This window comes from Cryptotermes secundus, unplaced genomic scaffold (genome assembly GCF_002891405.2).
Source record: "Cryptotermes secundus unplaced genomic scaffold, Csec_1.0 scaffold1525, whole genome shotgun sequence".
NCBI classification, from domain to species: Eukaryota; Metazoa; Arthropoda; class Insecta; order Blattodea; family Kalotermitidae; genus Cryptotermes; species Cryptotermes secundus.
In genome coordinates, this window is record NW_019724771.1 from 533,708 (window position 1) to 550,183 (window position 16,476).

General features: G+C 40.2%; 1 protein-coding gene across 4 annotated transcripts; it reads left to right on the forward strand.

Moving 5' to 3' along the window:
* Positions 1 to 95: 95 nt before the first annotated feature.
* On the forward strand, positions 96 to 14,305 carry LOC111863053 (3-ketodihydrosphingosine reductase). Of its 4 annotated transcripts, none has more exons than XM_033750903.1 (8): positions 96 to 322; positions 378 to 512; positions 3,060 to 3,228; positions 6,543 to 6,685; positions 7,981 to 8,172; positions 12,138 to 12,305; positions 13,698 to 13,799; positions 14,071 to 14,305. In XM_033750903.1, exons 2-8 carry the CDS (start codon positions 405 to 407, stop codon positions 14,179 to 14,181), a joined length of 993 nt encoding a protein of 330 aa, XP_033606794.1. In that variant the 5' UTR covers positions 96 to 322; positions 378 to 404; the 3' UTR covers positions 14,182 to 14,305. The 4 variants fall into 4 exon arrangements, with proteins under 4 accessions (XP_033606794.1, XP_023704775.1, XP_023704774.1 ...); XM_023849007.2 differs by having other exon boundaries at positions 96 to 297; XM_023849006.2 differs by having other exon boundaries at positions 97 to 283.
* Positions 14,306 to 16,476: the final 2,171 nt, after the last annotated feature.

Consider the following 16,476-nt stretch of genomic DNA (forward strand, 5'->3'; position numbering starts at 1 on the left):
ATTTCGCGGGAGTGCCAACGAATGATGTTGAAGCATGGGGTTTAAATTGGATGATGATGAATTAAAAGATAAATGAAAAACGGTTGAATGTTTAAAATCTTGAATTTGAAAATTGATTAAAACTAATCCGTGGTCTGAATTATGGAGCAATTTCCGTGAGAAAACAATTTTCAAAGAGATCTATTTCAAGTTGTAGAGAAACGTGGAAACTAAGACAGAGCCATCTTTGAGGCAAAGTGAAACAAATATCGGCCTCGAATATAGACTCCTCACGTGGACTATGGTGCAATATTAACTGTGAATATATAAGTAAACAAAACAGGTTGGTGTATAATGACGGTAATATAATGAAAATTTTATGCGTTGTTTTTGTACAGGCCAGCTAACTGTGTGAAGAGTACATAATGTGGACCGCCATTGTTTATATTGTAGTCCTGTTTCTTATTGTACGAGTAACGAAACGGCTGCTATTCAGATCGAAGTTACAGCCCTTGGAAAGTAAACATGTAGTGGTAAGCAGAATAAATTAATGATTTTTGCGGTAATTCAATGGTGTCAGGATTATTTAGTACTTAACATTCTACAGTCATTTTGACTAACTTTGGATCCAAGGAATGCAATGCAATGTTATGTTAATCAGTGGAATGTCGCTGGTAAACAATTTACTGAAGATTGTCTCCTGGGATGTGAGGGCGTGTCTTCAGGAATGTCAGTCAGCAGGTTCGTCCCAAACGTTGGTATTTATGTACCAACCACACGTTATTACATCCCAGAAGTCAGTAATCTTAATAGTCTGATGATGTCACATCATATTCTAATCACACTTTTCCCCCTAGTTTTCATGTTTATCAGAACCTTAATATTGTAAAAAGAAAAAATCTCTGCATTAGGTGTTATGGTCTTAATGGGAATTAGTGACGTTGTAGGACGAAAAACACAAAATGAATGTTATAAAGGAGTAGTTCTGTTAAGAACATCACATTGAGTGAGGAGTTAATGAATATGGGCTCATCAGGTAAAAGGTAAAAAGCTAAAGTTATCCCTTCAACAGGCTGTCAAGGCCTGTGGGGTTGTGAGACTTTGAGGCTCCCACATTATTCTAGACAATTGGCTCACAGATGACAGTGAGGTTGTCAGCCTTACATGCTGGCCACCCTATACACCCAGGAAGATACCTGGTACTAATTTCTCTTAGAGGCTGAGTAGAACCAGGGCCATAGTGTAGCTGGAAGAATTAGGTCAATTGAAAAATTGATTGAACTCATTGGTATTTGAACCCACCACCTTCCGGCTTGTAGAATAGTGCCTCAACCAACTATGCTACCATGTGCCCCAGGCCCATTAGATGTTAAATTGCTATTGTAACTGAGCATGTTATATGACAGAATTAATTTGCAGATTATGGTGCCAGTTGTACATAATGTACTGTGTTCTCTCTTTTGATATATCCTGTATCAGGCTATATTGATCTACAGTGCAGATTGAAATGAATGGATGAATCCCTTTCTTCAGCAGTGTAATTTATTTTTTTTAATTGATAGTGGGGTGGGACTAAGTCCCTTGTACTGCGGCCACTTCTGGCCCATTGTACCAGCCCCAGATGATAGGTGAGGGTGACTGTGGAGCAATTTTTGGAATGAATATTGGCAGGGGAAACCGAAGTACTTGGAGAAAACCTGCCCCAGCGCCACTTTGTCCAACAGAAATCCCAGACCTGGGATTGAACCCGGGCCGCCGCGGTGGGAAGCCAGCAACTAACCGCTTGAGCTATGGCGTGGCCATTCTTCAGCAGTGTACCATCATAGCATCTCTTTCAGTTAAGATAACCACCAGAGACAATATTTAATACACAACATTTAAACTTTTCGGATTTTCACAGTTTTACTGGAATTGTGTAGTTTGCTTTGAAAATTGGTTGGTAATCGTAGTATACCACAATTAACAGTATTGCCCATAACTGCTTGAACATTTCAACTGGGACTTTAAACATAATATTATGGAGCTGAAACAGGCAAGGATGATTAACAATGGAGAGTCTGTAACAGAGGGATAGAATAAGAAAATTATTTGAAGAGTTCTGTCTTCTGGAATATAATGTTGTGTAACCTACTGAAAGGTAACCAATGTTTTGGAGGAACATGTTTATCCCCCATCTTCAGGGTTCAAGAATGAGCCTGCATGAAGCAGATAGCAAGCAGAGCAATATGTTCCTCTGAAACATTGCTTGACTTTCAGTGGACTTTACAGTGTTATATCCCAGAAGATAAAACTTGTCATAATCATTGCCATAGGAACCTTGTATTTTACATAGCAGTTTATTTGATTGGTTGAAATAGGCCAAATCACTTCTTCCCCACTCTGCCTTTCCAAATACTCATGCACAATCACTTTGTCCTTATGTATGGCACTGATTAATATCTGCAACTGATACATTATCATCATGTAGGGTTAATCTTTGAACTGCTGTGTGTGGTGTAGGGTGTTCCTTGAGTAATTTATTTATGTTGCTGGTACATTCAATGTTATAAGCCATTTCAGTTCACAGCTTTATGGCCTATTTCATAAAGATCCATAATAATATTACTGTCCCATTTAAGCTTAAGGCTGTCAAGTTTTCTAACTCGATGTTTTCCAGTCAAAAAATGTACAGGCATTTCTTGCTTCATATCCCCCCAGACATGCGTTACATCTCCAGAACTAATATTTCCTGATTTAACCACTCAAGTAATATTAAATCAAGAGCATTACTTATGAATTCTATACAGAATTACATTAGGAATGTTGTTCAGTAATACATTAGCATTTTGCCTGTTTTGCACCAGGTGTGGACAAGTTCACACTGCATTTGTATTCAGTGTAACTGAAAGAATATTGTTTTATATATAAAAACATCATAACCCCCCCTCAGTTTATGGTTTTCCCTGATTTAGTGTTCAATTTCAGTGATCTGAAGTCAGTAATCTCAGGTTTAAATTTCCTTCATTTAAGATTTCCCTCACTTCAGTGTTCATATGCACTGTTCCCCAAGGAAACCTTAAGTGGAAGTTTCACTGTATTAGGTGACAGGTGGTTCCAGTGGTATTGGAAAATGTGTAGCTATTGAAGCTGTCAGTAGAGGTGCACATGTTACCCTAATAGCCAGAGATGTCAAGAAGTTGGAAAGTGCAGTCGCAGAAGTGGCAAAATACTGTCTCCATCATGAGAAGCAGAAAGTGCAGTTTATATCATGTAAGTTTGTAGTGGTAGTACCATCACTGGTCATACCACTTGTTTCTTGCTAGCATCTATTCTGTTGTTTTTCTGTACTTATACTGAAAATGTTAACTTGACTGCTTCGCTTTTGTTACATCACTCTGCTGTGATTCTATACATTTGATTTATTTGTAACAGGAAGGTTCTCTGCTGGATAATCAGTATTTATGTCTTCTAACAGAAGACTTCACATATCACAAAATATTGATATAAAAATTAGAAAAGACTACTCAATTGTGGCATTTACATAGACATTTGTACAAGAGATTCTAAGTTAAATTTGACAGAAGCTGACAAATGTTAATATTGTAGTTGTATATATCTGTGTGTGCATGTGTGCTTGTGAGGGGTGGGCCACAACTCGCCCCTGCACCATGACCAACAATGATCTGTTGTGCTTCCGCTTTAATTAATCCCTTATTATTTCTACACTTTAATATTGTGGTTGCTGCACACATTTTGTAACAGACAAAACTGGATGGGCACTGCTGTGTTGAAATATCAAGCAAGACTGCACCATCATGAAATTGAGCGTAAACAATAGGATCCCCATTTAATGTTCTCGACTTAAGGGTGTTCCTCATTTAATATTGAGTTTTACTGATCTAAATTCAGCTGTACCAGCGTTAAGTTACCACCATTTAAAATTCTCCTCAGTTGAAGAGTTCAGTTTGTTGCTTCCAAAAGAAACCTTAAATTGGGGTTTCCATGATTTTTCAGTGCCTTGAGAATAAGAAGGCATATGTGTCACTATGGAGAATATTCAGGGATGATCTTGAGTGGTGAAGCATGAATTCACTTTGCTATTGAACATAAGTCAGATAACATGATTTATTTGAGCACAGACACCAAAATGAGCCAAGAAGTGTATTCTGTACACGTGCATGGCAGTGGACAGGTTGGGTGCTGGAACAATATAATTTTTTACCAGTTCACATTACAATACAGGGTATCTACAAAAGGTCTGACACATTTTGATCTTTAATAATTTGGGAGAAAATGAAGATAGAAATAAACCTTTAGCAATGATGGAAATATTATTATGCCACAACGATTGCGACGCTAAAATTTCTTCCTATATCTTACCGCTACCACCAATTTGTTGTGCCCTGATAGGGATCAGTAACTGTACTCACCCCCTGTCGGACGTCCATGGATAACTCTAAACCTGTGAGGTGGAAAACATGCTTGCACTAGGGGAATCCACAAATAAATCGAGTACTCACCAACAACAATAAAGTAAAATATAATGAAATAGAACACCATTACAACAAACAACTTGTCAATACACACAAAACCTTTGATTAAACCCCTGGTTCTAATTTCCTACATTTAACTGTCCATAATACGCTAAACCTAAATGGCACAAACCAACACTTTTACTTGTAATTTCAAACTCAGTACAAGAATGACATGCTTCTACTATTCACACTCTTCATACAACCAACAATTGTTCTCATTGCTTGAATTCTTGTCCACTACTGCTTCATGGTTTCTGCAATTACCCGGAGTCCAGTTACTTTCCACAAAATGAACCAACAAATTCAATCCTCCTAAAAATGTGATAGCCAAAATCATTCACCTTTTCGTACAAAATTCTATCATTTTGGTATGTAACAATTGCATAAATGTTGACAAACAAAACATTCAAATGCACGAGCACTTTCAAATTTCTTTAAATTACCAAACTCACATGATTAGCATTATCTACAACCTTAAACCAAAATGCCAGTATAATTACAAATGGTTACCATCCAAACTTAATTACTAAACCAGATGCTGTTATCTAAACCATCACTCAATAATTCAGAATTACTCGGTTACACTCCAAAGTTTATACACTAAAACAGTTTAACCAAAATCATTGAACCAGAATCATATATTGACAATCATCAGTGATCTGAACACAGGCAAGTACTCACACTCACAAAAGAGGAAGACATCTGACTCCATCGTGTCTCCTTCCTACCACGCGACTGTTCTGAGCGACTCTTAAAATCTGAGTGTTCGCGGCTACTCCCGTCTGAACCCCTCAACATTCAACATCATGAAAAGCTGCTAGTGCAAAACCCCTAAAGTCAGCAAACTGTGCGGTGGCGAGACTTGCCTCGTGTCGTCACTTAATTTGTCAGCAATTTCTATAGACTGTACAACTGACACCAGATGGCTAAAGAATGTACGGCATCTCAACTCTGACTTCTGGCGGGTTTACAACTTGTGGTTCACCCGACGTATTTAAATTTATAAAACTTATAATTACTTTCTAATCAATAACACATAAATTTGACCCCTTGTTAAGATAAAGCATACCCATTAATAACCTGGGGCACAATAATATCAACTCAAAAAGTTTATTGGGCATTTCTTTTTTGCGGAAAAGGAAGTCACATCAGTCATTTACCTATTCATGTCGCAGAATTTTTTATTCCCATAAATTGAAGTGCTTCATCCCAAAATCATTTTCCAACAAGACGGTGCACCACCTCATTGGAGCACCATAGTTCGTGATGCTTTGGACAAACATTTTCTAGGAAGATGGATTGGACCATGTGGTCCAATTTCTTGGCCCCCAAGATCACCTGGCATAACCCCATTGGACTTCTTCCTCTGGGGATATGTCAGAGACATTGTTTATAAGATGCAGGTGAGAGACATTGATCAAATAAAAACCAGAGTAAGAGATGCAGTAACCACTGTGGATGTTAGTATGCTTACCCGAACATGGCAAGAAATCGAATACCGTCTTGGTATTTTACACGCAACAAATGGAGCACATGTACAACTTTATTAACAATAGACAAAACTTTTCGAGTTTCTCAATCCAACAATGTAACCAGTTTATTTCTATCTTTGTTATTTTCTGAATTATTAAAGGTCAAAATGTGTCACCTTTTGTAGACACCCTGCATGTTCTTAATGAATTGACAGAGGGCTGTATATATGTAAGTCCATAACAAAATACAGGTTTGTAATTTTTATAAGTGATTTGAAAAAAGTTTTTGTTGCAGTAAACATTGCTAATACAGTCGCCTCTTCAGTGGACAATGAGGTGTTTTTATGTGGTTTGAAATGTCCCAGATGTAGATGAGTAATGTGCTTAGCTCTATATCCATGCTGTGATATTTTGAACCAGGGAAGGAATCTTTTGTATTTACTGAATGAGATATGAACCTGATGCCAATATTTCCAACTACTGTATGTAGGGACACGATAAACAGTGTTGCAGACAGAAGTCATAAATTTGCTTGTTTCCATTTTTCTTCTTATTAAATGTGTAATGTCAATTGTAGTGGATGTTAGTGAAAATTATGAAGATATAGAGAAGGCACTTCTTGATGCTGAAGAAGAGAATGGCCCTATATCAATGCTTGTGAATTGTGCTGGAATGGCAATATGTGGGAGGCTGGAAGATACTGCTGTGGAAGATATTAAGGTAAGTTTTGACTTGCTTTCTGTTGGGAAACGTCATATGAAATGACCATGTCATCTGGCTGTCTCTTTCTGTCTAACCCACTGAAAACTGTGAAAATGTCTCCTTGATCTTCTTGTGCTGTTTGCCATTGGGATGCCATACTTCTCTGGTTCATGTATGGGAGGTTATACACGTAAGTTATCCATTCCATGGAATAAAGAATTTAAAAATTAAACTTAGAATGGTGACTTTAAATTAACTGAGATAGAAATTGTTAAGCAAGAAGAGGAAAGATAAGTTGCAGGGTTTAATGATGTGCTTAGTTATGCACAAGGAGAAGCTAACCTTCACAATAGTCATATGTCTGTGTGTATAATGCTCAGAACCTTCTATGTGAACATTTCTTAATATAACCTGGGAATTTGGTCAGTCACCATGTTTGTAGTTTCTTAAAACAACGTGATGATGACTATATCAGTTGAAACGTGTAGTGCACCGATGATGTGAAAAATGATTTAAAATAATAAAAAGAAGAACACGAATTTTAAGATTTTATCACAAGTTTCCATGTGAGATGGTGAATGAGAAGTGATAAGTGACAGGCAACAGGATGCTGCGGTACAACATTTTAAAAACAAATTTTGTAATTGTGTTTACAATTTATGGATACAATTTTAGATTCTTAGTTGAAGCAGTTCTTTACTTATTGCCATAAAATTGAAAGCCAAATAATTGAGTTTACATAGCTGCTGTATTGTTATATTATATTCTACAAAAAGATGACCTTCGCAAAAGTTTACACATTTTCGTAAGAACTTTTAGTACTCCACATTAAGTGGTGTTATCTCAGAAGCCCACCCAGTCACTCTCTTGGTATTTTGATGGTACAGAATTAAGGGTATTGAGATGGGATAATCTGCACTGACACAATGTCTATACAGAGTTTAATGAATAATTGTCACTTGATTCAAAAGTTATTATGGGGGATGTAATTTCATGCAAATGTGTGTGAGAACATAACGATGCAAGCAGATGTGAGGTTGCCACAGTGGTGAATGTGAACATTACAGCCATCTGAGATGTGTCACCATATAGTTTGGTGGAGGCACTTACTGCTTCCATCTTTAATGTGGAAGATGCAGGCAGGATGTTCCTACAGAATGATGATGGCCTGGTTACAAAACTATACAGCATTTCATCCTTGAAGACTGATCATCAGTTGATGGTTTAATTGTAGGCATTATGTATCATACTTTTGCATTAAAATCACTGATATCTGATTATTTTGTTTTACTTCTTGTATATCTTTGTTATAGCGCCTGCTGAACTTGAACTTCTTGGGAACTTTGTATCCTACCAAAGCTGTCATATCACGTATGAAAGGAAGAGGCGAGGGCAGGATTGTGATTGTTGCATCTCAAGCTGCCTTGTTGGGGATATATGGCTATACAGCATACAGCAGTACGAAGTTTGCCCTGCGTGGTCTTGCCGAATCTCTGCACATGGAGGTAAGAATTTGAGAGTTATGAAGAGCTTGCATTTTATTCAGTAAAAATTTCTTATTGAGGTTATTAGGAGAATGTTTTTACGCAAATGGTATATATGAAAACACTGTGACATTTTAGTGGGTGTAGGAATTTTTGATATAGGGTGTGCCATTCAAAGCTCCCACATTTTATCAGATCTTAGAACAGGAAGTATGAATGGTAGGAAAATGAAGCTACAAGAAATACGAGAACAACTCAAAAAAATTTATTTGGCACACCAATAAACCTCTACATGTGCACCATTGGTAGCACGAACAATATCCAATCTGTATTCAATTTCTTGCCACGTTTTTCCCAACATGTCCATTGGTACAGTAGCAATCGTTTCACGGATGCGGGCTCGTAAATGTGGGAGGTCATTCACTGGAGGCAGGAACACATGGTCCTTCACGTAACCCCAGAGGAAGAAATCAAGCGGGGTGAGGTCCAGTGAATGATGTGGCCACCAAATTGGTCCGCCATGTTCAATGCAGCGATCTCGGAAGGTGGCATTGAGGGACCTTCGAACATCCAGACCCCAATGTGGGGGGGGCTCCATCTTGTTGGAAGATTATGTTAGGCTGCAGATCGGCTACCTGGGGATACAGGAACTGTTCTAACATGTCAAGGTATATGTGGCCAGATACTGTAGCTTCACCGAAAAAAAACAGATAAAAGTTCTTTGAGTTTTTCTTTCATCTAGTGTTAATTATAATCCATAATTTATCACAGTTTGTTCACAATGATTAATTAAAATGTCAGAGGTTTGAATAGAACACACTGTATTTTATGTTTTCTGAGTATAGTTGTATTAAGTAGTAAATGTGTATAAGTCAGTATTTAGCATTTAGGGTTCAAATGTTACTTAATATCAAGACCTGAATTTCTTTATATGAATTTTGAAGTGGTGATCATTTCTCTGTAGGCCAGACTTGTCAATATTGTCACGTATTCGGGTGAGTAACGCGACAAATAACTTCACGCTGTATTGCATATAGCAAATTTTATTCCACACTCGCTCATACAATCACAAAGTTTACAATCTCACGTTACTGCCATCGGCAGTATCAAAAATACTAGACTGTGTACTCTTCCCTGGCCAACTCGTAACTAACTTGAATAGTCTTCGCTGCTCCTTATTTAGCCCTGTTACGAACAACACAGAAAACAGTTACGTAATAGGCACCACTGTTGTCTGACGCCGTGTTTCCGACAGCCTAGCAACACTGTCGGGAATTGTTTACTGCTGAGTAGCAATGGCGGCATCCCGTGTTACGTCACTGCTGGCGGGGTAGGTGAAGGAGTGTTGACTTGCCTGTTACCTTAGTAATGACAGTGATCCAATGGTGTTACGTCACCGCTGGTGGGTCGAGGGGTGTCCTGCATAGTGCAACACGTCACACTGCTCCCTCCTTAAGGCTGTTCGTCCCGAATAGCCTAACATTGCATCCCCGTTCCTTTTATTTGCCGGCTGTTCTTGCAACGTCTTCTTCATTCTTGTCCGGCTACTCCTCTTGCAGCTACTATCCTCTGGCCGTTATGTCCACTCTCCTCTTAATACCAGCTCGTCTCGAGCGGTTTCCTGCTAAGTTGCCAGAGGATCCAGTTGTGTCACACTTATTCGTCGCACATTCACTCTTTCTCAGGAGGCCGGTTCTTCTACATTACCTGTTCCTCCTCTGCTTGAAGTCTCTTTTTCTGTTTTGGAGGGGGTACCCCTCCACAAGGTCCGATCCTTGCCTTGTCGTAGGCCGACAGAAAATCTGGCGACTCGCTTGGTGATCTGCAGTCTTGCAGTTTTCCTCAGGTCTGGTTTCTTCACATATCACTGCTGTCCGCCGCCTAGGTCCTTCACTTCATTTCTGCGTTGTAGTTGCTGTCTCAGGCCTCGGTCCCTGATGCCAGTGTTGCATTCCGGGCCTTTCCACAGTCACAACACGTCACAATATTGTTATGACTGTGGGACTAGATTGAGAGATATATTTATCAAAAATAATCTTATCAAAATATTTTATTAAATTAATCTCTGTTATCTTTGGTGAAAGGAGGTATTTGGTTCAGAATTTTGACCTGGTCACTGAGTATAATGATAAGTATTTTCATAGTTTTTTTTGTAGTAGTTCCAGTCAAATATGAGGATGGTTCCTTCACTTGGGCTATGACCATTTCTTTCTCCTTCATTAAATCATGGTTGTGTTTACTTTTTTTTTTTGCCAATATTAACAGACAATACAGTAGGTATGGTATTGTTAAGTGGTCTACAAATGAATGAATTAAGTTGTAGAAATTTCTTAGTATGAAAAGAAAAGTACATTAGAATGACTGAAACAACTTCAATTTACTTTTGAAATCCATTACGCTACATATTGTGCAGGAGTGTAAGAACGCTCTTTGGTTGTTAGCTGAGATGGCAGGTAGCAACCATTGCATGTAATCAGGTGGTGTTATACAGTTAAATACATTGGATGTGATGACACAGGCAGACAGTTTGGTAGGTACCTTGAAACAGATTGTGACTGCCCTTTCCTACTCACCATTTGTAAATGTATTTCCATTTTGTTCAGTGTTGTATGACCTCTTCATTTGAAATTTTGTCATATAAATTAGCTAAATATCGATAACCACTGTCATGATAAAGTAAAGATAAATTTGCCCCTGCCTGTAATAAGCACTGCACCACGAAGGTATACGAGGGGGGACCCAAAAATAACCGGAAACGACCTGTTTCGCACGCATGCTTTGTAGTTACGAGTTGTGCTGCTAGATGGTGTTAGCTGGGGGTCTCCCGCGACTGTTAGTGAGCTGGCGTCAGTCTGAGTTAAGTGGTTTGTCTGTGGTGCTCTGTTGTGTGCGTTCGTGTTTCAACCCTTTGGCGATTAGTGAGATGGCCGACCAGAAGGAACAAAGAGTGTGCGTGAAATTTTGCTTTCTGTTAGGGAAAACTGCAGCTCACTCTTCAAGTCACGGCAAACATTCACGCGATTTTCTCTTTGGTCATCTCCGAGCAAGCGAGGAACAAATTTTGCAGACACCCGTCTCATGTGCAAACCTTCGGTTAAAATTCGCTGGACCGTGCTCCATGAGATGTTCGTTTCCTCAGAAAGTTGGTCAATGGTCTTTCGACGATCTTCATCAATTGCACGTTTGATTTTGGCAATGTTTTCGTCATTTCTTCCTGTCGAAGGACGCCCGGGGCGTGGCATGTCTTCTGTTGACATGTTGCCAGATTTGAAACGGGAAAACCACTCGTAGACCTGTGATTTCCCCAAAGCATCATCATTAAAGGCTTGCCGAAGCATCCCAACAGTCTCGGCTGCAGTTTTCCCTAACAGAAAGCAAAATTTCACGCACACTCTTTGTTCCTTCTGGTCGGCCATCTCACTAATCGCCAAAGGGTTGAAACAGGAACGCACACAACAGAGCACCACAGACAAACCACTTAACTCAGACTGACGCCAGCTCACTAACAGTCGCGGGAGACCCCCAGCTAACACCATCTAGCAGCCCAACTCGTAACTACAAAGCATGCGCGCACAACAGGTCGTTTCCGGTTATTTTTGGGTCCCCCTTCGTATATGGGGCAGGTGGTATAGCTCACTGCTTTCATTCTTAAAAGTTGGCATTGCTTGGAGGTGAGTGGTCAGCTTCAAACCTTGGCTGCATTATCCCTGGGGAAAGAGTTCCGTGTTCCCACCATATGAGAGGCTGAATGGGCCCCAAACCTTGGCTGCATTATCCCTGGGGAAAGAGTTCCGTGTTCCCACCATATGAGAGGCTGAATGGGCCCCAGATTTAGTTTGATTGTAGCAGTAGAGAAAGAAATTTCTTTTTATATTTGTAGTTGAACTCCAGTTTTTCAATGTGTAACTTACCCACCACACTAATTGAGATGGCCCCAGTTCCCAGACCATATTTTAATGTTATTGTTTGTAATTTGTCACTTTCAGGCAAAACCGTACAACATATCAGTCACACTGTCTTTCCCACCTGATACAGACACCCCTGGATTCGCTACTGAAGAAAAGAGCAAACCAATGGAAACAAGATTAATTTCACAGTCTGCTGGGCTAGTGTCACCTGAAGTTGTAGCAAAACAGATCATCATGGATGCTTTAGTAAGTCACATCTCTTAGGACATGTATGGGCTAATGCTGCTTGAAAAAATCTGTGGCTTTAGTCTGCAAACAAACTATACCAACTGAGTGTTCCCAGCTTGTCGGCAAAGTTAGTGCCAGCTTCAGCAGATAGAGGGTGTCGAGTGATCAGTGCAATGAGTCCCCACAGCCATTAATTTCGGTTTTCTAGACCAAAGCCACTACTTTTCCATTCAAGTAGCTCCTCAGTTATCCTCACGAGGCTGAGTGGACCCCATACCAGACCCACTATTTCTCAGACAATCTGGTAGTGCCGGGAATCGATTCCGGGACCTCTGGATCTGTAGCCAGGAACTCTGACCACTAGACCACAGAGGCGGTCTGGGCTATGTAACAGTAGTTCTGTAATATTATACCAAATATGTATTGTGCAGTTAGTATTATCTTTGCATGTATGAAGTATGAGCAGCATTGAGCAAATAAAAAGTTCTAATAAATAAAGCTCCAGTGATAAAATGGAAATCAGCACAGTCAGCATCCTCTCTTGTTTAGGAGTGGGTGGTCTGTTAAATGTATTAAGAAATGAAACCTTTCCACATGTTTAGATGTCTTGCTCAGTCCCTTCTATATCATGTATGGTGTTTCAGAATTTGAAACCGTACTTTTAATATGCTTATACTTGGGGCCTATGTTTACTTGGGCTGGTCAAAATAAAAAAAAAGATGCATCTTGCTTGGAGGCTATGTTTTGTGCAGATAATGATTATCAGCCTCCCAAGCTATGAGAGTGCGAACACACATATGCACACGCGCAGATAGACATGCACAGACAGAGACAGACACACACAAATATTAACATGTGGATTACTTGTAAATATTATTGATTTGTGACAGATCAGGTTGGTGTTGTGGTATGCTGTCATGTAGGATGTAACTGGTTTGAATTCTGTTGAGGCCCAGGTCCCTTTACTAATATTTTTGTGTTTCCCTCAGTATCTCAAAGCAGATTCATGATAATACCTTAGAATAGGGAACACTCATCTTACATTTGATGGGCACTATGCTACAAGCTGGAAGGCTGTGGGGTCAAGTCCCGATGAGGCCATTGGATATTTTTCAATTGACCTAATACTACCAGCCGCACTATGACCCTGGGATTGACTCAGCCTCTAACAGAAATGAGTACCAGGAATATTCTTGGGGGTAAAGGGCAGCTGGCACGTAGGGCTGACAACCTTGCTGCCATCTATGAGCCACTTGTCAAATTGGGATCTGAAGTTCATGTATCAGTAGACACATTTTTCAGATTGCTCCTTTCCAGGTGTGCTAGAATGAATCACATAGAGAAAGTTATTATTCATGTAATGTTACTAATTATTAACTTCCTTCTAAATTAAATATCATATTTTTTCAGGCTGGAAATTTCTATAGCACTGTTGGTGCCGAGGGTTTCATGCTAACAACTCTCTGTGCAGGAATGACTCCTGTATCCTCATTGTTTGAACTTGTTACTCAGGTATGATGAGTTCTTGTGGTACACTAAAGGCTTACTGTTTGAAGTATATACTGTATTATTCAGAGTACAATGCTTGGAAGAACTGCTCACTCAGTGAATTAACTACATTAAAAATGCATCAAGCTGGAACAGGTCTGAAGGTCTGTGCTTGCAAGTTGATCATGATTATGATGGTGATGAAAAAATTATTATAGGCATTTAGAAGTTTTGGAAGAAGCGTACCTTTCCTTAATCTTGGTTGAAGAAAGAAATAATGCTATGCTTGTTTCAGGTCTGTTTAATGGGATTTATGAGGTTGGTGAGTGTTTGTTACTTGATGTCATTTCACCGAATCATTCGCAACTGCATGAAGACAAGGGACCAGACAAAAAAATTGGAATAAGGATATTAAACAGATGTTAAGGGTTTTTATCTAACATAAGCATTTTAATTATGCTTCCAGAATACAAGATTATGTGATTTCGTGTGTACTTATACTGGGGAGAAATTAAATGAAGTACAAAGTCTTTTACATTCTGAATCAGGTACATTAGATGTAATATATTTGAAAAGTTTTTGGTTTGTATAGCTTCATCAGAAAGTTCTGAGACTGATCCAATAGGACAGTATTATTTCTTACACACTAGTGGAATTTATCCCCATCAAAGTAGCCACCTTACAACCAAATAGTCTGATTCATTGATCCTACAATTGATAGACTTGCTGGATATGGCAGTCTCATTACAAATCATCATCTTTTCTTTGCTTAGTGGGGAGGTGGAGTCCAACTAGGTTCATTTGGCACGGCGGCCACTGATTGGCCTATTGTAGCCTGCCCTGGGTGATTATGATGATGGAGAATTTGGTGGAATGAAGATTGGCAAGGGAAACCGAAGTACTTGGAGAAAACCCAACCCAGGGCCACTTTATCCACCACAAAGCCCACTTGACCAGACCCAGGATCGAACCTGGGCCGCTGCGGTGGGAAGCCAGTGACTAACTGCATGAGCTATGGCGCGGCCTATATCGTCTTCCTTTAGGTTAAGTTTTTGCTTTTGGAAGGAGGAAAAAGGCACAAGGGACCAAATTGGAAGGGAATGGAAGATGGGTATCGCAAGAATCGTGTTTTGCTAGGCATTTAGCTACAAACAGGGGCATATGGGAATGTGCATTATATGTAGATATAGAAGTATATGAGCTTTAATTGTGTGGGAGCAAGTAAAACAGCACTATTCATACAGTAGGCATATTTATTTTCTCTCTCTTTCCCTACATGTCTTCACCATAGAGGTTGAAAGTTAGGAGAGGAAGGAAATTATATAGAGGAAGAAATGCGATGGTGGTGCGGTCGTAGTTAAGAGACATCAGTGTTCCACATCCTCCCCACCCTGGCCAATCTCCAGTGGGATGACCAGCTGCACAGGTCTGCTGACGTTGGTACTGTTGGCGCTCTGGAGGATGACTGTCTGCACCTTTCTGTCTTGGCCAGGTCGCGTTTCATGGATTCGAGCCCTCTGCCACATGTGCCGTGGTCGTAGATTGTCCTGAAGTAACACAATATCTCCTACACGACATTCCATAGATCTTCCCTTAGGGTGCAGTACCTGGTGATAACTTCACAGGTCGAGGAGATACTCTTTCTTCCACTGCTTTAGGAAGTCTTCCTGCATTTTCTGCCTAAGTCTGGCTTCTTTTCTGAGGTTGTCTTGGGTGGTGGGCTCTGGACTGGTGGGCAATGCTGTCAAGCGTTCACCATTTAGAAAGTAACTTGGTGTCAGCACATCAGAGTCATCTTGAACGATTGGTCTAGAATTTATGGCGGCTTCTACTTCCACTAACAGCTTCTTCATTGATTTGGCTTTTACCCAACACCTTTCTTAGGTGATGTTTTACTGTTCCCACCAGCCTCCCCACCAAGCTGCCCGTGATGCGATGAATTTCCACGAGATACCGTTGTGGGCGAAGTGCTGACTTGTTTATTGGTCAGCAAAATCCTGACAGAGCTCTGCTAACTCCTTGCTAGCAGCGTGGAACGTCCTCGTGTTGTCAGAGTATATGGTGTGTGGGATTCCTCTTCTTCCGGAGAACCGTCTAAAGGCCATTAGAAACTTGTCGGTACTCATATCCGAGGAAAGCTCAAGATGCAGACCTCTGGTTGTTGTGCAGGTGAAGAGTACGATGTAAGCTTTCTGTATCAGGCTCCCCACCCTGACATGGAGGGGACCTGCGAAATCGACACCGGTGATGGTGAAGGGCTTAGTGGGTTTGAGATGGTCAGCTGGCAGTGGTGCTTCAATTTCTTGGCCTCAGGTGTTTTTCGCAATTTTGCAGAGCATGCAGTGGTGTAGTGCCTTCTTTATTGTCTGTCAGGCTCTGAGGATCCAAAATTGATCTCTCAGCTCTTGACAACACCATGTGAAGTCTTTGATGATGTAAACAAATGTATGTCTGCTGTATTAGCAATTTTGTGAAGTGATGTTGCCCATCACATAGGATTGGGTGACGCTGCTCTCTCGTTATCGGTGAAAAGTGTAGCCGTCTGCTGAGATGAATGAGTCCAGAGTCTGAGAATGGGTTGAAACAAGCGATTTTGGATTCTTCCTGTTGTGGTGTGTTGTTCCGAAGTGCACAAAGCTCGACAGCGAACGATTCATCTTGTACAGTCTGAATCCAGTAGGTATGAGCCGCCGCGAGTTCC